General features: G+C 57.1%; 1 protein-coding gene across 1 annotated transcript in view; it reads left to right on the top strand.

Annotated features, from left to right (window-relative positions):
* The window catches only part of RBM19 (RNA binding motif protein 19), a 139,563-nt gene extending 114,953 nt beyond the window's left edge, over positions 1–24,610 (top strand). The window contains exons 27-30 of the mRNA XM_065889525.1: positions 5,737–5,830; positions 6,067–6,174; positions 6,216–6,439; positions 24,375–24,610. Of these exons, the coding sequence (XP_065745597.1) occupies positions 5,737–5,830; positions 6,067–6,174; positions 6,216–6,439; positions 24,375–24,610 (662 nt within the window). The remainder of the gene's footprint in view (positions 1–5,736; positions 5,831–6,066; positions 6,175–6,215; positions 6,440–24,374) is intronic.
* Positions 24,611–25,476: the final 866 nt, after the last annotated feature.

Here is a 25,476-nt window from a genome sequence, read left to right as displayed (position 1 = left end):
TCATTCCAATTGGTCACCTATAGACAATGGTGTCTTAGTTTGGGTTCCCTGGAAGCAGCCCCTGACCAGCTAGGAGGGGAGCCAGTTTGGGGGATGCAGTGAGCAGCCCCACCATACAGGCCACAGGGACCCCTGAGAGCCGTGTGGCACCTGCCCCAGAACTGTCCCCTGGAGTCGAGGGAGTTGGGACATTTCTCCAGGGGGCTTAAATCTCTAACACTTCTAGCCTACCCTGTGCCAGGGCCACGTGTGCCACTGTGGCCAGAGAAAGCTCCTGGCCCTCCAGGCGGGGAGCTATGAATACGCCCCAGAGTTGTCCGCTAACGCCGTACGTGACCGTCAGGAGGGGGGCACCCACCGCGGCCGCTGCATCTGTCGAGGGCCGGTACTGCCATGCCCATTTTATGGAGGAGGGAAGTGACCTGCCCACGCGCTCTCAGTAACAGTACCCATTAAGGACAGTAAGGGCGTCACCTTTCCCCCGCGGCTCCTGCGTGCCGGGCGCTGTTGTAAAGGCCTTCATCTGTGCCCTTCTAACGCCCTTTGGGACCCCAGGAGCTGGGTGCTCTTCAGTAACTGCCGAGACTGAGCACAGAGAGGGGAGGCCTCGGCCCCAGGTGACTCAGCCGGGGGGCGGCAGGCTTGCCTCCGGTCCGGGCAGCCTGGCTACAGCCGGCAACGCCATCAACTCCGAGCCCGGCCGCCCCGGCCGGTCACAGCTGCTTCCTCTCAGGGTTCCTTTCAGGATCCCCTCCTCCCCGACCAGCCCTGAAGCTTTGCCCTGTCCTCCCAACAGCCCCCTGCCCGCCTGCCCGCCTGCCTGCCCGTGCCTTGTGCACAGGGCGCCGGCGCCAGCCAGGGACGGGAGAGAGATGCGGGCTGGCGTTCTGTCAAGGAATTAATTGAAAAATAAAATCATTAGATGGGAACTCCAGAAATGCAAAATGGTGGCTACAGAGTGGGGAGGGGGATGGGGGCAGGACTGGGGGGTTGCTGGGGGACGGCTGAGCTTTTTGTCAAGTTAATTTCTTGGGTGTTGATGTTTGGTGACATTCACTTGTTGTTTATCTCCGGGTGCAGCTGTGATACTGAAAGAGAACGCACAGCTTGTTTCGTTTATTTATTTTACACCTTTCTCCGGTTCTGCATTATGTTTGTTCGGTGAAAACCCACTGAGGCTTTTGATGTCGGGGAGATGGGATTTCAGCAGCTGTTCCTGGCAAGCAGGGCGCTCCGCGTGCGGATGGGGCCTGTGGGGGTGGTGGTTGCTGGGTGTTGTCTGGTGGGGACTCGGGGCCCGACGTGTCCTCTGTGGGGCGCGGCGGTGCTGGGGGCCCCTGCCTGAGCCAGATACACCAGGCCCCAGGGTACCAAGCCCTTGGGGCGCCAGGCTCCGTGAGTGAACTCACTGATCCTTGCCGCCGCCCCGGGAGGTCACGTCTCCACCCCCAATGTACAGACAGGCAGCCGAGACCCCGAGAGTACAAGTGACCTGCTCAAGGTCACCGAGCATTAAGTGGCAGAGCTGGGACCTCAGACTGTCTGACTTCCGGGGGTCATGGAGTCAGCTGGTCGCTAACGACTTGCCTGCCTCTCACCCCACAGCCGTCAGTGGAGACCCTGTGCCTCTGGTTTCCAGCTGGAGGAGGGGGAACCGTACCAGCTTTGGCCTTGACCAGCCAAATCACTTCATTCACTTACTGGACAACTATTTACTGCTCACCTACTGTGTACCAACCTTGCTGTGACAGCCCCTGCCCTGCTGGCACTCCCCAGCCTGATGGCGGAGGGACACATTAAATCTTACTGGACAACTATTTACTGCTCACCTACTGTGTACCAACCTTGCTGTGACAGCCCCTGCCCTGCTGGCACTCCCCAGCCTGATGGCGGAGGGACACATTAAATCTTACTGGACAACTATTTACTGCTCACCTACTGTGTACCAACCTTGCTGTGACAGCCCCTGCCCTGCTGGCACTCCCCAGCCTGATGGCGGAGGGACACATTAAATCAACACTCCCCAGCCTGATGGCGGAGGGACACGTTAAATCAACACTCCCCAGCCTGATGGCGGAGGGACACGTTAAATCAACACTCCCCAGCCTGATGGCGGAGGGACACATTAAATCAACACCTCTGTCATGAGCAGCAGTAACAAAGATGGTCTCAGCACCGTCATGGAGCCTGGGCAGGTGCTGGCATTGCTCTTTTCTCTCCTCAGTGCTCACCACAGCCCCAGGAGGTAGGCATTCCTAGTGGCCCCATAGTACAGATGAGGAAACTGAGGCCCAGAAGGGCTAGGTCTGCTGCTCACAGCCTCACAGCCAGTCCGTGCCTGGGCTGTGGGGTCAGCGCCCACTGTTCCTGAGCACAGTTACATGGGTGCTGGGGACAAGTCAGGGGGCTCTGAAGGGCTTCTGCAGGAAGAAGGAGCCCTCACCTCCCGGGGAGTCAGGACGGCAGCAGAAGGCAGCCACAGAGAAGGGAGGGGTGGCGGAACAGCCCCGTCCCCCCACGTTATACATGAGGGGTTGAATCTCGGACGGGGCACATGCCCTGCCCAAGGTCACCCAGCTCGGGAATGGTCAAAGCCAGACGCAGTGGCCACACGCCCTGTCACCACAGGGTCCTGCGTGATCTTGGCCCTGCCCCCAGGCAGGGCCCCTCTGGAGATGCCACAGAGCACAACACAGAGCATGCGTGAGTTGCAAACTAGACCGTCTGAGGTGGAATCCAGGGCCTGCCACGTGTTAGCTGGGGGCGGGGGGGCGCCTCCGGTGTGTATGCTTCTCTGCACCTCCGTTTTCCCACCCATGAAATGGGGGTGATGACACCAGCCTCCGGAGGGTTTATGAAACTAAGGTGAGACACCACTTGTTAAGTGCCCGTCCCGTGTGTTTCCTCTTCCAGCTATGTCGCCCCTCCCTCTGGGCCTCAGTTTCCCCAGTCGTGGTGCCTCTCTTCCCGCCACTCCATTTGTTTGTTTGCTGTCCCGACAACTGCAGTTTTACTTCTTAAAAGTTACCCACGTTGGTGCCCCTTTTTATTCATTCACTCAATCATTCATTCATCCATTTTTATGTTCAACAAATGATGACAGAGCACCTACTGTGTGCTGAGCCCTGGGACAGTCTCTCGCAGTCTGGCTCACAGTGTGGTGGGGCCAGGCCAGTGCAGCACTCGGGATGTTCCGGTGACAGAGAGGCCCTCGGAGCTGGCCAGGCCCCTGGTGACCCTGGGCCGTGCTTCTCTGAAAGGTCCCCGAGGTGGGCTGGTGCCCGAGGGGTGCCCTGTGCTGGCCACTGGGGGCACCCGGAGTTCACACCCCAGTCACCGCCTGCGCAGTGCTCCTGGGCCAACTGGGTAAGAGCCACCCGTGTGCCTGGCACCTGCCCCCTTGCCAGTCTCAGAGTCATGTTCAATCCGTGGGAAAGAACAAAAATTCTGCCAAAGTGAAAGCGGTAGCTGCCACCATCGTGGCTACTGCTCCACTGGCCGCCCCCTCGGGCCCCAGGCCAGCCCAGGAGAGCAGGGACCAGCCGTCCCAGGAGCTCAAACCTATCCCCATCGTTAGCCTCTGGGCGGGGGTGGGGGTGGGGGGCGTCGGTGACAGGCCCGCAGGTCCTATTTTGCCGCCCTTCTGTTTCCCAGCTCCTACTACCTGCCCAAAGGTCCAAGTTCCAGAGACCGTTGCGCACTTCTGGCAATTACTTGGAAACCCAGAGGGGGCGGCGGGGGCGAAGGAAGCAGGTGTCTGCCCCAGCCACTCCTGTCCCCCTCCCTCCTCGTGACTAACAACATGGTGATGATGGCCTGAGGCTCCGGCCGGGCGGGCCTCCCACCCCTTCCTCACCCTCCCCGAGGGGCCAGCCCCTCCGCGTCCCCCCTTTCTGCCCCATTCGCTCATCCCCTCGTTCAACAGCTGCTCACAGGCACCCACTAGGTGCCAGGCAGTGCACTAAGGCAGGGGACACGGCCGTGAACAGGATAGCTCTGTCCCCAAACGAAGAAGCGCCCGCCGGGTGGTGAGAAGTGCTATGGAGCGAGGTGGGGTTGGAGAGCGGGGACCTGTAGACAGCGGCCAGGGGGGAGTCCTCTCTGAGGAGGGGACGTGGGAGCAGGGGTCTCCGGGTGGGAGGGCCCGGCCCAGGCAGTGCCTCGAGATGACCACGGAGAGCTCCCGGAGCGGAGCAGGAGAGCCTGTCCTGGAAGGATCCCTCGGGCTACTGTTGCGGGGGGGAATAGGTGGCCCTGAGGGTGAGGGTGGAAGCAGAGTCCGCTGAGAAGGTGCGAGGGCTCAGGTCAGGCAGTTAGCCGCGGAGAAGAGGAGAAGGGTCAGCGTCCGGGTCAGGTTCTTAGGAATAAGATGAAGAAATAGCCTCAAAGAGGTCAAGTCACTTGTCCAAGACCACCTGGAAGAGACCCAAGATGCTGCATCTCAAGGGCGAGCGTTGGGCTGGGCTCTGGGGAGACCCGCTGCCTGCAGGAGCCCCAGACCCAGTGGGGAGATGGCAGCTAAGGATTGCAGTGACAATTTGTCCCACCTGGAGGACTTCACAGAGGAGGTGTTGTTTGAACCAGGGAAGGAGAGGCTATTGGGACAGCATCCAACAGCTGCCTCAAAACAAGCGCAGCGTTATGTGGGGGTGAGGCTGGCCATGAATGCCTGGTTAGACAGCAGAGGGACTGACAGAGTCAATCTAAGCCCAGAGCCTTCCCCCTCCCCCCTCCACCCTTTGTCTCCCTGGCAGTCTCTGGGCAGCACCTGAGACTTCTATGAAAAGAGGAAAGACGGTGGGCTTTGGTGTGTCTTGGGTCCTGGTTTCACCACTTCCTGGCTGAGTGACCTTAGACTTACCTGTCTTTGCTTCAGTGCTCTCATCTGTGAGAGGTAATAATAATACCTCCCCATGGGATTGTTGAGAAGATAAGAGCCATAGCACAGAGCAGATAATCAATAGTGTTTGGCACCCTGGGGACATATATTTTGCCGAGCCCACCATGCCCTTTCACACTGTGCATGTACCTCCCCTTCCCCATCTCCTCACAGAGAACTCCTCTGCATTCTTCAAAGCCCAGGTCAAATAGCCCCTCTTCTCTAAAGCCATCTCTAATTGTTTTTCCCTCCATGCCTCATCTGGAGTCCTTGAGCATCTCGTCACCCAGCATTTACTAAACACCTACTGTATGCCAGCCACCTACTATACCATTAAGAGTCTGCGACTCCGAGAGAACAGGGACTTGTTTCCCAGCCCCTGCCCTCACTTGACTTGGCCTCTCTGGAGGTTCTGGCTCCCCGTACATCAGGCAGAGGTTCGCTAACCTCTGACCTGCTGGGAAAGGCCTTCCTCCCTTCTTTCCTCTGTGGGTGGAAGATGGGCAGGGGTGGCCGACAGGGCTGGGAGAGAGGCTGCCCCCTGGTGAAGTAGAGACTAAGCCTCCGTGTTTCTCTGTCTCCCGCTCTGTGCTCTCTTCCCCTTTCTCATATCTCCTTTGATGCTCCTTCCCCCCCTTCTTGTCTTTGCTTATTTCTTCTGTCTCATCTCCCCCCCCACCCCGGGTCTGTACCTGCTCTCCTACCTCCCACCCCTTCCCTCTGTGCCTTCCTGAATCCCCTTCCCCCGCTGCCTGTTTGCTCTCCCCTTCCCTCTCCCTCTCTGTCGTCTCTCTCTTCCTGACTCCCAACCCTCTCGGCTGTTCTTTTCTCCTCTCTTGCCATCTGGGCTCCCGCAGAACCCCCGAAGAAAAAGCGGTCTGTGGTGTTGGACGAGATCCTGGAGCAGCTGGAAGACAGTGAGGACGGCGGTGACGAGCAGACCCTTCAGCCGTGAGCTGGCGCCGAGGGTGCGTGGCTCCAGAGCCCTGGGGACCGGGCACAGCCGCTCCGGCTCTGCACCCCCTACCACGGGGGCCAGGCGGGCCGCACCACCCGGTGGGGCAGCAGCAGCAGGCAGCCCCGCCCTCCACTGGTCCAAGGTCGGAGGGGACGATGGCCTCAGCCCACTGCCCGGGCATCCCGGGCCCCAGGCACTGACTGCGCCTGCTCTCTGCCCGGCACTGCAGGGCCAGAGAACGGGCGCAGGATGCCACCGCGCCGGGCAGTCCCTCGTGGCAGCACGAGGATCTGGAAGTGGCAGAAACCACCGAGCCCTGCGTCCAGCCCAGCCATTGGTGGTCCCCGCACAAGTTCCCCCTCTTGCTTCTCCTCCCAGCAACCCTGAGATGCAGACAGGGCCCCACCATGCTGGCGCGAAGGCCGGGTTGCAGAGGGACTTCAGGGCTTGCACCGGGGTGCGCAGCTACGTGGGCGCGAGGACCCTCGGGCCCCACTGCCCACGAGCCCGGAACACTCACCAGGCTGAAGGCAGCTCTCTGGAGTTGGGCGCTTTGGGCATGAAGCCCCGCTCCACCCAGCACAGACTGGGGACCCTGCCAAGTCAGCTCACCTCCCAGGGCCCAGCCTCCTCACTAACTGGTTCCCACCTCAGAGGGCTTTAGCGAGAAAGAAATGTAATAATCGTGAAGAACGCCAGGAACAGTGCTGAGTGTGTAAGGCGGGCTCCAGAAGCTTCTGTTCTCGCTCCCCCTCCAGGGCTGCTAAGCTGGAGTTCCTGCCTCCGTCTCTCCAAGGGACCGCTCACAGCCTGGGATGTGGCCTCTGTCCTGCCCCCTCCTCGCCACTTGGGACCATGGGCCCTGGTTCAGTCACCAGAGCGTCTTCCATCCGCGCTGACCATGGGGCCACTCACGAAGCACCAAGCTCCCAACCCAGACACTGGCTCATTGGTTGAGCCCGGCTGTGTCGCTAATGGCAGACGCCCTCTACTCACAGGCTGGGGACCCTGTGAAATGCAAACAGGTCCCTAGCCCTGGCAAGCAGTGTCCCAAGGCTCATCCCAGGCCTGGGGTGCCCACATCTACTCCCGCCTGGAGATTCACACCCAGCACACACCAGGAGGCAGATGGTAGAGAGGAAAGAGCTATAACCCGTCTGCCCTGGGTCTGAGCCCCAGCTGTGTGACTTTGGACCGGCGAGGTCCCCTCTGACCCTCAGCTTCTCTTTCTATAAAATGGGGGTGATCTTGTACCTACCTCAGAGACGGTGCTCGGACTACATCAGCCAATCCAAGTAAAGCCCAGAGCAAGCACTCGTCAGCGTTTTTGTTTCCTTCTTCATTTGGGCAGCTGGGGGCCCCCGAGTGAGAGCCCAGGGGTCTTCTGACTTGCTGTGTAAAATTTGGTCTGTGTATTTTTCTGGGAGGAGGTTTCAGTCCACACCAAGCAGTTTTCGGAGTGGCCTGGAATCCAAGCAAGACCACACAGCGCTGACAGTCCTGCAAGGCTGGGCGTGTCCCCAGTTCCCTGGGGGGCAGGTGCTTCCTAATCCATCCTAGGTTATCCCTGGGACATAATGGAAGCAAAAGACACAGACCCGGAGTGGCTCATTCCCTGCTTTTATAGTGAGGTGTCTCCGACATCAGACCATAGAGCCTCCGTGGGGTCCCTCAGGTGACCAGGCTCCCAAGTTCCCGTGGGTCCCAGGGATGACAGGGCTGGGGTCCACCCCCTCCCTCCCCACTGCTTGTCCCATTAAGGGCCATGTGGATTCTTCTGGTTAAAGAAGATGGCAGACCCGTGGGCCTGGCACGGGAAGAGGCGACATTGGCACCGACTTCACTGAAGGTACTAGAATGTCCCCAGATCGGAATTCACCACCTCCTGGTGTTGCCATGCCAGCTCGGGCTCTGCATTCAGACCATTCTGGGTTCCTGGTAACATCCACCACTCGCCAGCCTTGTGAGCGTGGGCCAGTGACTTAACCTTCGATTCCTCAGTCTTCTCATCTTTAAAATGGGATGGTGCTAACAGCACCTCCATATACCGGGGGTATTGTGAGGCCCAGAGAGCTTCAGGCACCTGCAGGAGGTGAATCTGACCCCAGGGCCTCAGGTCTTTCTTGACCTTCATGCTTTACTGTCTTCCCTGTGTCCAAAAGGAAAAGCAAGCAAGCCCCGGCCCAAGTCCAGAGAAAGCTCAGGACCAGCAGAGGAGCGAGGGGGTCGTGAAGCCGATGGCCTGAGGGAGCAGCAGGCGGGAAAGCCACCAGCCACGCAGCCAGCTGCACGCAGGGAGACTGTGGCCCCTTCCCTCCTGCCTGCCCGTCCCAGCCTGGCGTCTGTACCCCCACCCCTGGGGGCTTACTGTCTGGGGGGGGAAGGGCACCCCCGTAAGCAAATAGAAGCAGTCACTTCAACTCCCCTAGAGCTCCCGGGGGGGGTACCCCGTCACCCCACCTTCGTGCCACACCTGGCCCTCACCAACGCCCATAGCAGACTCCACGCTGCCCCAGGAGCACTGCATTCTCCACATGCAGCCGTGAGCTGGATCATGGGGAATGTAGTTTAAAACCCTTCGGCCCTGCCCCCACGTGCACACCTGGAGTACAGCCACACTCCACCACGACGAGCAAGAAGGCCCTGCCTCCCCTGCCCCTGCCCCTCACTTACTGCTCGCCGGCCTTTACAGCCCAGTCCCACCCCAGGGCCTTTGCACTTGCTCTTTGCTCTGCCTGGGACACCCTTCCCCCGCTTTCTTCCTGTTTCCTTCCCCCACCTCCACCAGCCACTCTGAGATCTTCGTTTAAGCTTCCCTCCCTTCCTCAGAGAGACAGCCCCGGCCACCTTATGGAAAGTAGCCACGGTCTGTTCCTCTCCATGCCCAGCCCCTGCCCGCATGTCGTCCTCAGCCGATCCTGTCCCTGTTCGTTTCAGTCACAGCACCTGGCGCCTGGAGGCTGAACAAGTGTCTCAGTAACCCTGAGCCCGGTCCCCCACCCCTTTGAAAGTAACTCTTTAAATAGGAACTACTAAAGCTCTCGTCATTTTTATTATCATAATCATCATCGTCATTATTATTGGTATTCTGGAATAAAAAGTATCGCTAGGGAATAATAAAATAAAGCCAGGTCTTTAGCCTGGCCCAGAGGAGGGCCCGCCTTTCCCCCTTTGAGGAAGAGGGACTGTGTGAAAGCATTTCAGAAGAAAAGCCTCCACCCACTGTGTGCCGGGTGAACTGGGGAGACTCCGGGCCTTGGAGCCAAGGCCCTGCGGAGATTGACAGTCACTGTTGTCACCAGAGCAGTGGGGCACGGGGGGAGCTTTCAGGGACGGGGCTTCAGGTGAGTTTGAATGATGATGGGACGTCAGAGGTCCCAAACCACCAGAAGACGTAGGAGAGAAATTCCAGAAATAAAGCACGGAGGTCGCACCTGAGGAAGCACGACAAGCATTCTGAGGTGGGTCGTGGTGGAAAGGAGCCCGTGTATCCAGGAAGGCAGCCTGGAGGGAGTGACCTCTGCCCAGCAGCCCCCGAGCAGGCCAAGCAGAGACGTGGTTTACCCAGTTGCTCCTCATACGAAGCCAAAGCCAGACTCAGGATGGGCCCACGGTTGCCGTGGTGCAGTTGGGAGATAAGTGAGCCCCTCCCCCAGAAACGACCGGTGTTGCTCTGCTTATTCCTAACCCTTTCCATCCTGGGGTTACCCGTGGGCACCAATGCCGTTGCCACAGTAGACTGGAAGTCAGGCTCGGGCCCTTGTGTCAGCGCTTGTAGGCCATTCCACAGACCCTCAGCCATGGGGTGATCCCAGGGTGTGAGGTCTGCCCCCTTCCTCCCTGGGAAACGCGAGCTGGCATCCTCCAGCCGGTTTGCACGCTCTGCAGGGGCTGGTGTGGAAGATCACAGGACTGGAGTGAGCCCAGGTCCCAGCGGAAGCACCTTGACCCTGGGAGGGCGCCAGGCATCTTGCGGTGTCTCAGAAAGGAAAGGGGGGGCACGGCACAGGCCAGAGGCAGAGAGAGGGTGGCGGAGTTAAGTCCTCAAAGCCAACGGCTAATCCTCACCCCCAATCATTCATTCATTCGTCCATCGAACACTAGGCATCCCTCTGCACTTGGCACTGTGCTGGGTGCCAGGAATACAGGGACAGAAACGCTGGATCCACACGGGAGTTTGTCTCCTGGGCTTGAAGACCCGAGAATCAGGCAGAAGACAATTTCCAGCGGCCTTTGCCCCCATGTTTTTCCTCCTTTCCTTTTACCGCCTCCTTGGGCTCTTTTGTCTTTTGTGGTGGGGCCCGTCCCTCCCAGCGCCTGTCTGTGCTCTGCAGCATCTAGGAAAGGATTAGTGCAAGCCGAGCATGGAGGCTTTGGTGAACAGAGCCGAGTTTGGTTTCAACATCTAATTCAATTTGTTCTGCCGAGATTGAAGTATGAAATGGTTGCCAGTCAAACGTTCAAAGGACGGCGAAGGGAGAGTGAGCGCCTGCTGAAGTTTGAATTTTAATGAAAATGACTTTAACCCTTTGGTACGCCTTGCAGAAATGAAACGCGCTCCCCTCCCACGAAAAAGCCTCTCTGGTTCTCTTTGCTGAGCTTCGCTAATAACACGCGATCATTTTTTTCAGCAGTATTAATAATAACAGATTAATAGAATCCTGGCTAAATAATAAATTTGTTCTCCCATCTTGCCCCAGCCACTGAAATAGGCACCTTCCGCTAGCTGACTTTTCCAAACCCTACGCCAGACAAGCCAGCCCCCCCTGTTGGATGCCCTCGTAACACCTAAGCGCCTCCCTGGCCCCTGTCACAGCTGTAAATGGTTGTCTGTGCCGTGGTTTCGTGTCTGTCCTCCATGCCTGTGGTTTCGTGTCTGTCCTCCATGCCTCCATGCCTGTTCCCTGTGCACCGCATCTCCTGTGCCTCTCGGGCAGGAAGTGTTTGGTAAATATGTGATGAAGGAACGAACGCCAACTTTGTCCTCCCAGCAGCTGTGGGAGGTAAGTTTACGAGATTGTACAGAAGTGGAGCCTCCAAGGGGGAGGCGACATTCCCAGGTGACACGGCACAAGGGGCTGGCCCCGGGACTCGCGCCCAGCTCCAGGTAGCAGGAAGCCCGAGTTCCAACCTGCCTCGAGCTCTCCTGCCCCGGGCGGCGGGGCAGCACGTGCTCGCAGGAGAGCCTGGCCCCACTCGGGGCCTTAATGCACACCCTCCTCTTGTCACCCCCGCGCCGCGGGCTGCGCTGCTGTCCCATTTTACGGATGTGCTTGAGGCTCAGGAAGGAAGGCCGGCGTGTGCCGGAACTCAAAAATCTAACCTCAGGGCGGCTTGAATGAAAGGCATCCAGTCATTTTTCCCCTGACGGGTCTCTTCCTGCTCAGCACCTACTTACCATGAATTCCTAACATGCTGTTTGATTTTGTTTTTAATACCATCGAATGCCATCAATCCCCAGTACACGGGTGCATGTTAGGGCTCAGTGGGGCTGTGGAGGGCACCAGGGTAGAGCGTGGGGGTGATGGGGTACCCCCGAGACCCCCAGAGGATGGTCACCTCCCGAAGGCAGAGCCCGTGGTCTCATCCCCGGGGGGCTCCTGTTGCTGCAGAGCCCAAGGAGAGGTCTGAACCTGAAACACCTGGGCGCGTGCATCCCAAGATGTTTGCTCGGGCTGCAGTGCACCAGGCCCCGCCCTGGGTGCTGGGAGAGACACTCCCGGGTCCCCAGGAGCTGACAGTGGAATGTGGGGAGAGAGACAGCAAGCAGATGTTTTCTCCTCTGGAGCTACTGAGGCTGCTTTCTGTACCGGGTGTCCGGAGGGACCGAGGGAGCACTCCCCAAGGAGGTGGCGTGAGAGCAGAGCGGGAAGGAAGGGACGGAGGGGCAGTGGGACTGGGAAGACCACTGCGCAGGCTCAGATGGGCTGCCGAGCCCAGGGCCCCTGCAGTAATCCAGGGGAGGCGTGGCGGCTTCAACCAGCGGAGGAGGTGACAGGCGGCCGCGTCCCAGATGTTTTGAAGGTGGAGCTCGGGACAGACTAGAGGTCTGGCTGTGGGCTGCGCGGCGCCATGGTTTGGGCCCTTAGCCCCGGGAAGACAGAAGTCAGCATGTGCTGAGACAGGCCACGTGCAGGAGCTGGCCCAGAGGAGAAACCAGGAGTTGGGTTTTTAACGCGTTCAGTTGGAGAGAGCCGGCGGGTGGAGATGGAGAGCTTCCCGGAGGATGCGTGTCTCCAGTTCAGGAGAGAGGGCTGGACCAAGGGCGTAACAGGAAATGATCTGTTTTTCTTTAGGAAATCTAAGAAGCAGTGTGGAGGCTCACAGCCCCGTGCGGGCAGAGCTGGGATGTCCTCGCTCAAAGCTCACCAGTTCCCAGTTCATTTTGAAGCCACTTTTAGGTGGTTCCAAACTCTCTTGACCACAGGACCCCTTTTTCCAAGCAAAAGTCTTAGAAAAACCAAGAACCCCAATGTAGAAAACAGAGAAAGTAGAACCGCTCTATTCAAAGTCAGGGTGTAAGGGCCCCCATGTGTTCATCCTCCCTGTCAGGAGTTGGTTGGAAAACCACTGATGTAAACATGTCTCATGAAGCATGGAGTGCAGGCTTCCGTGGTACACGAGGTGATTTTAGGCAGCCCATAAACTTGATTTTTTTTTAATTTTTAACTTATGGGTTTATTTTCACATGTATGTTACAATTGGAAATATACAGCTAGCTCATCAAGCCAATGGTTTTGCCAAGCCCTAAGGAGGAGGTAAAAAAATAGTGAATTTGTATAAAGAAAATTATTAAGAACATGAATGTGATACAAAGAAGTGGTAAAGGGGGCTTCCCTGGTGGCACAGTGGTTGAGAGTCCGCCTGCCGATGCAGGGGACGCGGGTTCGTGCCCCGGTCCGGGAAGATCCCACATGCTGCAGAGCGGCTGGGCCCGTGAGCCATGGCCGCTGAGCCTGCGTGTCCGGAGCCTGTGCTCCACAACGGGAGAGGCCACGACAGTGAGAGGCCCGCGTACAGAAAAAAAAAGAGAGAGAGAGAAGTGAATTCCCTGTCTGTCCAGTGGTTAGGACCCCATGCTTTCACTGCCAAGAGCCTGAGTTCAATCCCTGGTCAGGGAGCTAAGATCCTGCAAGCCACACAGCTTGGCCAAAAAGAAAAAAAGTGGTAAAGAAGGGACATGAGTGATCGAAACTGGGGGTTGGTAGTCTGCGGGCCTGTGGACGAGGTCCAGCTGCTGCCTGTCTGTAAAAATAAAGTTTTATTGGCACACAGCCATGCCCACTGGTTTACAGATGGTCTAGGCTGCCCTCCTGCTGCAGTAGCAGAGCTGAGTAGTTAAAACAGAGACTGTATGGCCTGCAGAGCCCAAAATATTTACCGTCTGGCCCTTAACGTCAAGTTTGCCAATCCCTGATCTAAAGCAAGCCCCGCTAATCTTACAGCTCAGAAAGCCAGAGCCAGAGAGGGCGGGTGGCTTCCCCAAGGTCACCCATGGCACTGCTCCCCATTCTGTGCCCTTCCCATCCTGCCACCTCTGCCCAGACCCAGCCAGGCTCCCTGGGCCAGAATCCCAGCTCTGTCACTTGCCTGCAGCGTGACCTTGACCTTGCTCCTCGACCTCTCTGTGCCTCGGTGTCCACATCTGTGAACTGAGAACAACGGCCATACGACTCCTGGAGTTGTGAGGATCAAGTGAGTACAGTATGGTCCCTGCCATGCAGCAAACACTGTACAAGCGTTCGCCCTAGTTACCCCATTCCCCAGCGTAAGGCGTGCCCCCCGGGCCCCGGCAGGCTCTCGCCATCACCCACCACGCAGCACAAACCCTGAGCCCGGGGCCTAACTAGGGCATCGCCAGAAGCCAGGGCTGCGTCCCCTCCAGCTTCTTTAATAGACCGCACTTCCCCTTAATTGCAGCTGTCATGAAAACGACCCACTGGGGCTGCAGTGCCCCATCCTTGGGCTCAGGCCAACAGCAAACATTTCTCTGTAGTCGTGCAGATTTCTGGATGGCAGCTGCTTCTGCCTTCTCTAGGAACTGTCTGGAGCCCTCCCTTCTCCTGGACCCCCAAAAAACATTCCAGGCGATAATACCACCGCCATCTTGCATGTCTGTGTGTCGCCCCGCGGTTTACAAGGCGCTCTCACAGGCTTGAGTCTCGGCTGCGACAAGGCAGAGGCTGTTGCTCTCATTGCCCAGGTGAGGAAACTGAGGCCCGAGGACTGCAGTGAGCCGCGCATGGCTAATACTCCAGGAAGATGCTGGAATAAGGCAGGCCCCCTTGCCTCCAGGCATCTTCACTGGCCACCGCCCCACAAAGTTTTGGCTGCTCGGGAGAAGGAAGGACGCTTGAGGAGTGGTGGGCCACGTAAGACATAGCCTAAAACACCGGTTCCTTTAATGATTCTCAAACTGTATTTCCCAGAGGAGCTGGGATGTGGGTCCAGAGCCCTTAAGCCCCCGCCCCCTCCAGTATTTCTAGTCTTGGGTTCAGTTGCCCAGCCCTCATAGAATAAGCATCTCACCGCGACAGTTCTGAGCTGGGAGATCTTTTGTAGACTCTGAAATGCTAGCCAGCTTCTTCACCTGGTGCTCAACCAAAGAACAGCAGCCAGCTAGAGATGCAGCCAACTGTGGTGGCCTTGCAGACAGATGGTGTATTAGAGTGTGTTTCCCCTGCTGTGACAGACCCAAAAATCAGTGGTTTCGAGAAGATGGAGGCGGACTTCTCTCACGTGACGTTGGGAGGGTAAGCACACTCGCTCTGACAGGGCACTGCATAGTGGCAGGGACCTGGCTGCCTCCGAATCACACGGCCAGGAGGGCTCTCTCGGTGCAGGACCCGGCCAGCAGGAGGACACAGCCTGGGCCGCCTCATGTCACTTCTGCCCGCATCTCTTTGGCCAGGACAGGGTCACATGGTCAAACCTGCCTTCAAGGAACACTGGGAAATAGTCTTTCTCCTGGTGGCCGTCGGCCCATTAAGACATGGAGGTCCTGGTGCTGCAGGAAGCAGGAGAGGGGATGTGCTGCCCGGCGTCTTCACGGGTCATTGTCAAGATCAATTTCACTGTCCCTGATTTTCACCTTTTGAGCTGACTTTAGAACTCAGCCCCGCATGAGCGCCATTCAGAGATCCAAAAATATGATGCTTCCATGGATTCTTTTTTTAAATTTGTATTGGGGTCTAGTTGCTTTACCTTGTGTGTGTTTCCACTATACAGCAAAGTGAATCAGCTATACGTATACATATATGCATTCTTTTCTGGATTCCCCTCCCATTTAGGTCACAGCATTGAGTAGAGTTCCCTGTGCTATACAGTAGGTTCTCATTAGTTATCTTTTTTTTTTAATTTATTTGTTTTTGGCTGTGTTGGGGCTTCGCTGCTGCGCGCGGGCTTTCTCTAATTGCGGCGAGCAGGGGCTACTCTTTGTGGCGGTGCGCGGGCTTCTCATCGCGGTGGCTTCTCTTGTTGCGGAGCACAGGCTCTAGGCACACTGGCTTCAGTAGTTGTGGCATGTGGGCTCAGTAGTTGTGGCTCATGGGCTCTAGAGCACAGGCTCAGTAGTTGTGGCACACGGGCTTAGTTGCCCTGCGGCATGTGGGATCTTCCCGGACCAGGGCTCGAACTTGTGTCCCCTGCATTGGCAGGCGGATTCTTAACCACTGCGCCACCGAGGAAGCCCTAGTTATCTATTTTATACATAGTATCAATAGTATATGTATGTCAATCCCAATCTCCCAATTCATCCCACCCTCCCCCTTTCCCCCTTGGTATCCATACGTCTGTTCTCTACGTTTGTGTCTCTATTTCTGCTTTGTAAGTAAGACCGTCTACACCAATTTTTTCAGATTCCACATATATGCGTTAATATACGTTTGTTTTTCTGACTTATTTCACTCTGTATGACGGTCTCTAGGTCCATCCACGTCTCTACAAACGACCCAATTTCATTCCTTTCTGGGGCTCATTGCACACACATACCACATCTTTCCATGGATTCTTAACGCAAGAATTTGGATAACGGGTTTAGGGCCCAAGCGCTAGGTGTCAATGAAAAACCCCAGAAAAGCGTGAGGCTCTTGTTGCTTACACACAGCTTACGCGTGAAGACAGGTTTTCTTACTGCCCCGTTGGCCAAAGCAAGTCACATGGCGGAGCTCAAAGTCAGCAAGGGAGGGGACTAGCAAAATGCATGGACGTGGTGGTGGAGGGGGTGAAAATCGGGCCGTGAGTGCAGTCAGGATCCCACACACGACTTAGCATACCCCGCACCCATCCCTTCCCTTGGGGACCATCTTAGTGCCAGCGCCCATCTGTGGCCTGGATGACTGGGACACCTCGTCTCCCACTCTCCCCCACGGTTTCCCACCTGCTCATCCTTCGTGTCTCGACACCACTGGCTCTGAGCTGTCCCCCCCCCGGCCACCCAACCCTCAGAGCTTCTCAGGGTTGTCACTGCCACGGTGCTTCCTCATGGTACAGAGTGTGTGTGCTCTGTCCCCGAAGGAAGCCTGCGAGGGCTTGTCCACAAGTGCGGGGGGAGGGACGCCCACTAAGCGTTTGCTGGAACCCAGGTCGCCCCTAGTCCGACCTCTGGAGAAGCAGGCCATCCAGAGACTCTTTACTGCCAAACCCAGGAAAGTCGTAGCCAGGCAGGTGAGCCCAGCCTCCGAGATGAATCCTCTCTCTTCCGGAGCGTTCGCACTGCCAAGGGACCCAGATGGTGCTCATCAAGCCCCTGGGTGTCACTGGGCCAGCGAGTTAATATCCTCCTGCTGGAAGTTTCTGTGCTCTTTGCCCTCTGATCGTCACAGCCACGTGGGCCCCAGAGCGGCCCAGGGGTCACTGACAGATTCCCTCCAGCCGGGCAGCCTCAACCCCAATCCTCCTCGAGGAAGGGGAGCCGGCCCCTCCCCACAGTGCCCTGACCGCCCAGTACGTGGGACATGGTTCCCATCCCCGCCCCACCCCCCTTTTTAAATAAGCCCTCGGGTTTCAAAACAAAAAACAAAAAAAAAAACCCCGTTCCTTCTGGTTCCCAAGACTCAGTCCGTTCCAACCTTGTTTTCTTTGGGAAACGTTTGAATTTCGAAATCAGAGTTTGGATTTAGCCTCATTTCTCTGCATACTGACCCCTCTCCAATCCCTAGGCCTCCCTGCCCTGGCTTTCAAAGCCGGGAATCAGGGCTGTGCGCACCGCCCGTCTCGTTTTTGCAGGGCTGGGCTTGTGAAGCAGCCCTTCCTTGTTCCTGCTTGGAGAGGCCAGCCTTGAACTTCCAAGCGTCTGGAAAGCAGTCCCAGTTTCCACATCTCTCTTCTGTTCAGCTGGGTATCTGATCTGCGAAGAAGCATATAGACAGATCTATGCTTTCAGCCACCACTCAGCAAAGCAGTTTTTCAGAATGGAGAGGGGTTTGCACGTTCTCTGAGCTGATCATCAATATTTACTTTCACGGCATCTTGCCTGCAGCAAAAGCCCCCAGACCCCCAAGACACGGTACTTGCCAGAAACCCAAGCCCTTGTGGGTGAGAGGTTAAGTTCCTCCCTTTAACCCTGAAGCACAGGCTTGAGAATCACACCAGCCTAGGTTCTGCTTCCCAGGTTCCTGAATCTCTGCCTCTGCTCCCTCTGCGAACACTGTCCCTCCCAGGGGGTTTCAAGCCCAGGGGAGATGTGAGTTGAGCCACAGCCCAGGGCCTAGTCCGGGGGAAGCACTTTACCATGCATCCCACCAAGTTTTACTGAACGCTACCCTGTGCCAGGCACCAGATGGTGAGCCAGGGGCACAAGACTAGGTCCCCATGGAACTCAACCCCAAACACCGGAAACGAGATCGCAGACCGGGATGCCCCTGCGGTGTGCGCGCGGGCACAGTACGGCGCACCAGGAGAATAATGCTGGGGGCCCTGACTCAGACGGGGGTGCTGGGGAGGCACCTCTCAGAATTGATGTCCCAGCTGCGGGGGGAGCGGGTAGCTAGGCAGAGAGGAAGAGGAGGTCCGGGTGGGAGGAACGGCTCCAAAGGTGGAGCAGTGAGAACTGGGGCGGCTGGCTGCCGGCCTCCCTCCGCCCCAGCCCCCGGCCCCTCCTCCCTGCCACCATCCAGACTGGAAAACCCAGCTGGCACCTCCCGGTCCCGGCCACTGCTGGGCATGGACGGCCGTCAGCCGGGGACCGCCGCTGTGTGCCGGGGCCACTCAGGTCCCCGCGTCCTCAGAGCAGCCACCTCCCCAAGGCAGAGTCACGTGGCAGCTGACTGAGGTTTCAGATGTATCCACTCATGAATATCAATCAGGCCTGGTAATTCACAGTAAGTGGGCTCCAGATTGACTAATAAGCAAGGCTTTCACCCCAAACCGGGGCCGGGGAAGGAGAGTGGCAATGGCGTGCGGCAGCAGGCAGGGGTGGGCACGATGTGACCGGAATTGGGAAACCTGAAGGCAGGGCTGCAGATGGCAAGGTGGCCCGTGGCCACTTGATCCCACAAGGGGCTGCCAGACAGCTTGGGGAGCAGGGGTCCCCTCACAGCAGCCAGCGCCCTCGGGGGAGCTGGAGGCAGGCTCTGGGCCCGGGACACAGAGCACATGGAAGGGGCTGGGAGAGGGGACGCAGCCTCTCAGCGATGCTGGCGCCCACCCTGGCGTCTGGCTGGCATTGAGGGTTTGGGACCCCAAGCCCGGCCCCTCTGAGGGAGAGGAGGTTAACCTCTCCCTCAGGGATCTCCTGACCACAGTTACGGGGTCCAGCCAGAGACCCCAGAAGAGACCGGTTGCCTGGGGCAGACCATCCCAGGAGGACCAACCCCCTCGTCACCAAGTGAGGAAGAGCTGTTCCTGGCCTGGGAGTTGCAAGCACTTCCCGTGGGTGACAAGCTCACTAACCCTCCCCGCAGCCTGAGGTCAGGGAATCTGAATCATGCACGGCTGGGTGGGAAAAGCCAGACTGCTGGGTCGAAATCCCGGCTCCGCTGCTTACGACAAGCTCTGTGACCTCAGGACCAAGTGGCCTGGCTTTCTGTGCCTCGGTCTCCTCTTCTGTAAAATGGGGATGACAGGAACGCCCACCTCGGAGGATTCAGTGAGCGGGCCTGGGCGGGTGATCACCCTGCTGTGTGACTCAAGCTAGACACTGCACCTCTCGGAGCCAGGGCCCCATCCATAGGCTGAAAGAGACATAAAGCCCCTGGCACACTGTGGGCTTGGGGGAGGGTCCTTCCTCCCTTCTCTTGGCCTCCCCCATTGTGGGCTTGGTTCCACCATCCTAAGTGACCATAATCACCGCTGCTCTAAACACGGATTAACTTACTTAATCCTTCACCTCCCCGAGAGATGGGCACCATTATCACCATCCTCATCTCCACTGAGGAAGCAGAAACCCAGAGAGGTTAGGTGCTTTGCCCAAGACCACACAGCTCCAGGATCAGCCAGGCTGGGAAGCAGGCGGCCAACTCCGGGCTGTGTTCTTCACCTCCAGGCTGCGTCCCCACTACTCCCCACCACGTCCTGACCCTCCGTGTCTGCCTCTGCCTGGAAACACAGCCCCACCCATTTGAGAAAGGCTGGCAAGGCTCTGAACCACCCTTTCTGCCCGTTCCTGTGAGCTGGAAGCTTCCCTCCAGCCAGGCTGCTGGCAGGCAGAGCCTGTCCCTTTTCCTCTCGCACCTGGAGGAGTATTTGGACTCTTAACCAGAGCTCGCGGGGCGTCTACAGAGATTACATCCTACTGCATCCTTGACTTTCCCGGTGTGGTGCCACCTTGGTGCCACAGTCCCTAATTATTAGGACGAAACCTGTTCCGAGAAGCGGCATCCACCCTCCCACCCCGTCCTCCCCGTGGGTGTGGGAGCGGCATCAGTGTCCAGACGCCCAGCGAGGACCCGTGCTGTGTCTCCATCTTCTCTCAGGGATGGAGGTCAACCCAGAGGACTTGAGTAATCGGGGGCCCACATTAGAAGACCCTGAGCCCTCCGGGCACACCTGTGACAGAGTCTCAGGGCTGGCGTCTGAGTCCTAATGACTCAGCCATCTTTCTCTGAGAGCTAAGTTCTGGCCCTGGGGATTCCATGATAAAATGAAGTCCAATGATCCATGACTGAATACTCACCACAGCCCTGCAACCCACGGGCACTGCTCTTTCCCCCCATTTTTCAGTTGGGGAAACTGAGGCTCGAGGCTATTCCGGGGACATCCCCAGAGTCTCCCAGCTCCGGAGAGGCTGGGGTGTTCCTGCTGGGTCTCCCTGCCGTTCATCCCCAAACCCCAGACCGCCAGCCGAGACCCTTGAGAGAGTGCGTGCGTTTATCATTCATCAGAAGGTTGACCGGCACCTTCCCTGGGCCGGCCTCTGTGACCCAGGGAGGCAAAGAGGTCGGTCGCCTTCATCACAAACAAAGCCTGGGTCCGTCCTCGAAGTGCCTGTAATATAATGTCAGGCAGAGAGAAGGGCTGGAGATCAGAGCACGGAGATGGCACTGGAAGTGGGGGCGGGGGGACACCTTCACATGGGCTGAGGGACGGTCGCACTGATGAGGGGACAGTCATCTACCATCCCTGGGTCCTCGTGAGGATCAGCTGAGCCGAAGCTCACCAGGGACCTCAGCTTAGCGCCTGGCATGCAGTAAGTGCTCAATAAACGGCAGCTCCGTGGGGGTGATCAGCGTTGTTTGCCTTACGATTCTCCGTCCCACTGATTCTTAAGCAGATGGCGGGTCAGCTCCAAACTCCCCAGTAGAAACTACAAAGATGGATGATATTAACGAGGGGCCGTGGGGAATAGTGGAGCCAACTTGCTGCTGCTGGTAATTTTCAACTGCATCTCAAGTGGGCCTCCGAGCTGCAGGGGAGCCTGGCGTGGATTTGGTGGGTGCCGCAGGCACCTGCCTCCTGGTCCAGGGGCTCCCAGATATCCCTGCTCCGTGGAGTGGTGAGGGTTGGCCATCCGAGCTCGGGAAGCCCAGCCCACTGCCTCCCATGAAACACTGGGTAGTTTCTCATTTTCCCCTTGAGCAGTTTCACAGCTCAGTTAAACCTGCAGCAAAGGCTCGCTGGGATGGAGACCCAGGCCCGGGAAAGGAGGTGGGTGAGGGGAATAAATACACCCTGCGTGGTGCCCTGCCCCGGCCAACAACAAATGAGAAATAACCAGGAAGAGCTCAAGGGAGAAAGTGATTTACAGATCCCAGCCCGGGCCCCTCCCTGGACCCAATATTAGCCAAATACATAAATATCCCCAGCATATAGATTCCACTTTGGACATTTATTTTGCAAACCAAGCTGCGGGCTATACAGAGACACCCTGTTTCAGCTCTTTTAAAGCAGAGGTTTGCCCCCTGGCTTATACCCCTGAAGTGTGGTTCAGCCGCAGAATTCTTTTGCTAATTGAGATACTCTTTAAGTGGCCAGCCAGAGTCTGACCACCTTTCGTTTATCAGGGCTGTGTTGGAGTTGGAAGTGCTTCTGTTGAGGACCTCCCCTGAGCCAGATTCTTACGAATAACGCCTGTCTGTACTGTGTGAGTGGGGCTCACGTGCCCATTGTCCAGATGCGGAAACAGAGGTCCAGAGAGATGGGGTACCTTCTCCAGGGTCACACAGCTCAGAAACAGCAGAGTCAGGGCCCAGGGTCCGTCTGGTTCCACAGCCAGCGCTTTTTCCCAAAAATACCCTGTTGGGCAGGGGCAGTGAGGGAGACAGGGGTCGCTCTGCACCCATCATCTCGTAAAGGGTCTCCTTTTCAGGCTGGTCAGGGGTCCAGGCAGTTCCAGGCCAGCCGTCATCCTGATAGCATCATTTTACCTTCCGGCTCACTGTTCCCCTTTGTAGCTCGCTTTCAATCAGCGTGAGCCGCTGAAATGAGATCCCCCGGCAAGTGTCGGCCCAGGCCCACAGGCAGGCCGGACACCACATATGGGCATCTCCAGGTGCTTTCCCTCCCCTTAGAACCCAAATCAGATTTGAGCAGGGACTGTCCAGGCCGGGCTGCACTGAGCCCGGCTTCGTGGGGCCTCAAAGCATCCAAGGCTTCGGGGGCCCAGCCCCGCCGTATCCCTGCCTACCTTCGTCCCAGTCTCCAGCCTCGTGCTAATTCTCAGAACAGAATCGTCCAGCTCGGGGCTCGGGGCTTGGCCTTGCAGGCCCTCTGGTGAGCATTCCGTGCCCTCGTTTCCTCCAAGAGACCTTTCCTTCCATCACCGTATAAAGTAGGGTCCCCCGACACGCTCTAATCCTCCTGACCCTGTTTCATTTTCTTCCTAGCACTTAACAGCCTCTGACGTGCTTTCTGTTGATTTGTTTATTATCCGTTCCGCCCTTCCCATCAACTAGAATGTTCCCTGAGGGCAGGTGTGTCCTCTTGGTCACTGTCCAGTCCTCAGAGCCCAGCACAGCTCCTGGGACAAAGGCGGGCAGATACCGAGCGAAGGAATCGCTTTGGCAGGTACAGAGTGGGTTCTTCCTCCTTCAGTAAGGACGGCCCTGCCAGGCGAGTCTCAGCCCCACTTCACAGATGAGAAGACTAGGCCCCGGGGCCTGTCCAGGCGCAGAGAGTCGCCGTTTCGACCTTCAGGGGTGGCCGGCCACAGGGTGCTTTCCCCTCCATGAAGGAGGGATGTCCAACTCTTGGCAAGCTGCCGCTGCTTTCTGAAAGTGACAAAGGGGAATCAAACCAGTCAAGAAGTTGGAAAGTTGGGTCGGCCGATGTGGCTCTGAGCCCCGGGCGGGGCTGCAGCTGCCGTCCGCACTGGAGCCGGAGCGCCGCGGGGCCTGGGGGTTTGCTGGCAGACGGCGGCTGAAGGCTCGCGCCTCGACTTAGTTAGAATGCAGCCGTTAGATCGCTCCCTCCTCTCTGATGGCAGCGGGTGATTGACACTTACAAATTACCCAGCCGAAAGTGTCGAGTCTTTGACCCCTGAGTAACATCTTTGGCAAGCCTGAGATTTGCCGGCATTTTGTCATCTAATTACTACAAATCCCTTGAAAATTCACTGGCTGGTGAATTTTTAATGCGGGGCAATTTCAATGTGATGCATTGCCCAGATGGGTTCTTGCGTTTCTCACCTCTCTCTCTCTCTCTCTTTCCCTCTCTCTCGGTCTTTCCTCTTCTCTCTCTCTCGTGCTCACACTCCATCCCTCTTTGCTTAACTTTAATAATCTCACAAACTTCTGAATGAGCTTGTAGCAAGCCCCCAGCCTGAGTCTGGGCAGAGCTGTTGGAGGATGTGCTGTTCTGCCCATCTGATCGTGTCTGTGCTCTGTTCTTTGGAAATGGGCATAAGACTGGTCATCAGAAGAACATTTCATCCTTGCCTCCCAGCCAGCCTGTGCGTCTCTGCCTTCTCCCCCTCAATTTCCCCAACTAGCACAAAAGACTAAGCTGTACCAATAAACCAGCCTCCTTTATGACACGCCGTGCAAGTGGTTACTTTCCCCGGGCAAAGGGGTTGGTGACTGTTTGCAGGGTTGGTTACTTTCACGCTGAATCCTTGGGCAAAGCAAGTACTTCAGCACATTATTTTATTTTTTCCCCTCGTTCTTTAGATCCTCGGAGGATGGCACTCACTGAGGCAGGGTAGAGATGCTGCCTTTTCGGAGCAGAGGAGAGATTGTACCTTTCACTCTGGGTACCTGGACAGCCTCCTGCCTCCCCCAACCCCGAGGGGAAGCCCTACTTTCTCCATCCAAGCACCACACTGACCCACCCATGCTGCGGAATGAACTTGGAACTTCAAGCCCCAGGATGCCAGTACTTAGGGCTTGCTCCCCACAGGAGCAAAACTGTCCTCAAACCACGAGTGAGAGATGGCCCATGAACGGGAAATCCAGCTCCATTCTCTCTCTCGGAGAGTCGCCCTCCCGTTCCTGCTCAGTTTTTTAAAATGTCTTATTCTTTGTTTTTTCTTCACCTTTTCTCTGCATATCAGATTCTTATTTTTAATACAAAAACAAGAGGCCTTTTAAACTTCATCCCCAGAACAGCCCTCGGTGTTAGGTTTTCCGAGTCGACAACACGGAGGGTGAAGACCGCGGTCGCATCTGTGTTCTGGCTGTTGACCTCGTGGAGATAAGTCCCCTCCAGCCACCCACCCGCTCTCCTTCCCCCTATTCAGGGAAACGAGGTTTCGCTTTTCAGCCCCATTTCTGGTTACATGTGTACACAGCTGATAAAATATTCCACTTCACCCCTTCTCCCCATGGGACCTGCCGTCTTACGGAAAGAGGGTTTGTATGACAGCGACCGCGACAGCCCGCGTGTCGCCTGGAAACCGCAGTTGGGGCGGGGAGGCAACTCTCTCCCTGCAGCTCCTCTTTATTCAGATTCCCTCTTCTGGTTCTGAGAACGGCCGTTGCTGGAGAAAAAAAGCCCTAAGCCTCCACCATGGGCTCCGGACAAGGCCCAGGCGGTCACCCTCCCGTCCTTGAAAGGGGAGACATTGCCCAAGTCCCACCCGTTTGCTGCCACCTTCCCTGGACATCCCCTGGGGCCACCCAGACACGCAGAGCCGTCAGCTCTGCCCCGGCTGTGGCTGCTCAGGGCTTCAGCTCCCCTTCCCTGAACACCCTCGAAAGTTGGGGCCAGAGCAGAATCCGGGTGGCAACAGGTTCCGAAGAAGCAAACTTGGCTGGACGGAGGGGACCCAGCAACCGGAGAAGGGGCCAGGCATTGTGCACGGGGACGGGGATGTCACGGCCAGCGGAGGTCGTCCAGGAAGGAAGGAGATGAAGAAGGAGGTCTGGGAATCCTCCCCGAGGGCTCTGGATGGGATGTGACACCGCACTGAAGACACTGACCCCTGCTCTTCTCTCAGCTCGCTGGCTTCTCTCACATCTCCCTTCACCTGTAACTCATGTTCTCAAATCCAGAACATTCCAAAGGCCAAAGCGGGGCTGAGGGAGACATCCCCAAGCTTGTTTCTAACCTCCTTTTTCAAAAAGCATCAGCTCCCTTTGCTCTGCGTACACGGGAGCGGGGACTTTGCACCCAGCGTTCTGAAAGCTGCCCCCGCAGGTCTGTGTCTACAGAGCTCCTGCAGGCTGGATGCCGAGGGGCAGAGCCACAGATCCTGTGCAAAAAAAGAGCTTCGAATAGGATGCGGGGTTACTGGAGGGGCAGAGTCTTCCAAAAGATTGGGAGAAGCTGGGGTTCCAATAAGAACACGACCAGCATTTAATAAGCACCCACTCGGCGCCAGGCACCAGGGTGGCAAAGATGAGAGACGTGGTCTTTGCATCGACGGGCTAAAGTTTAGTGGGAAAGACCTTTGCATGCAGATTATCTCTTAGAAGGGGAGCACCAAGGTGAGAGGTCGCCACGGTGAAGGCAGGGCGGCTACAGTGGCCTTCATGGGCGAGGAACCACACGTGCCTTGAGACCCCTCTAACGGGGGCTTGGCAATTTTCAGGCAAGTCTTTTTCAAACAAAGGTGCCCACTTGCATTTTGTGTGAAACACAGCCCGGTGCCTCCATGCCGTGGTTCGATTAGCACAAACTAGCAACACTGGGACCACATAAAAAGAAATGCATTGGGGCTTAAAAATAAGAGAGAAAAAAAATAATAATAAAATAAGAGAGCACTGTAGATGATTAATTCTGTTAATCTATCCACTGATGTGGCCCGTCGCCCCCTTTGTGGTCC

This window comes from Phocoena phocoena, chromosome 13, assembly GCF_963924675.1.
Source record: "Phocoena phocoena chromosome 13, mPhoPho1.1, whole genome shotgun sequence".
NCBI classification, from domain to species: Eukaryota; Metazoa; Chordata; class Mammalia; order Artiodactyla; family Phocoenidae; genus Phocoena; species Phocoena phocoena.
The sequence above is the reverse complement of the archived record's forward strand: the minus strand, read 5'-3'. Positions and strand labels throughout refer to the sequence as shown.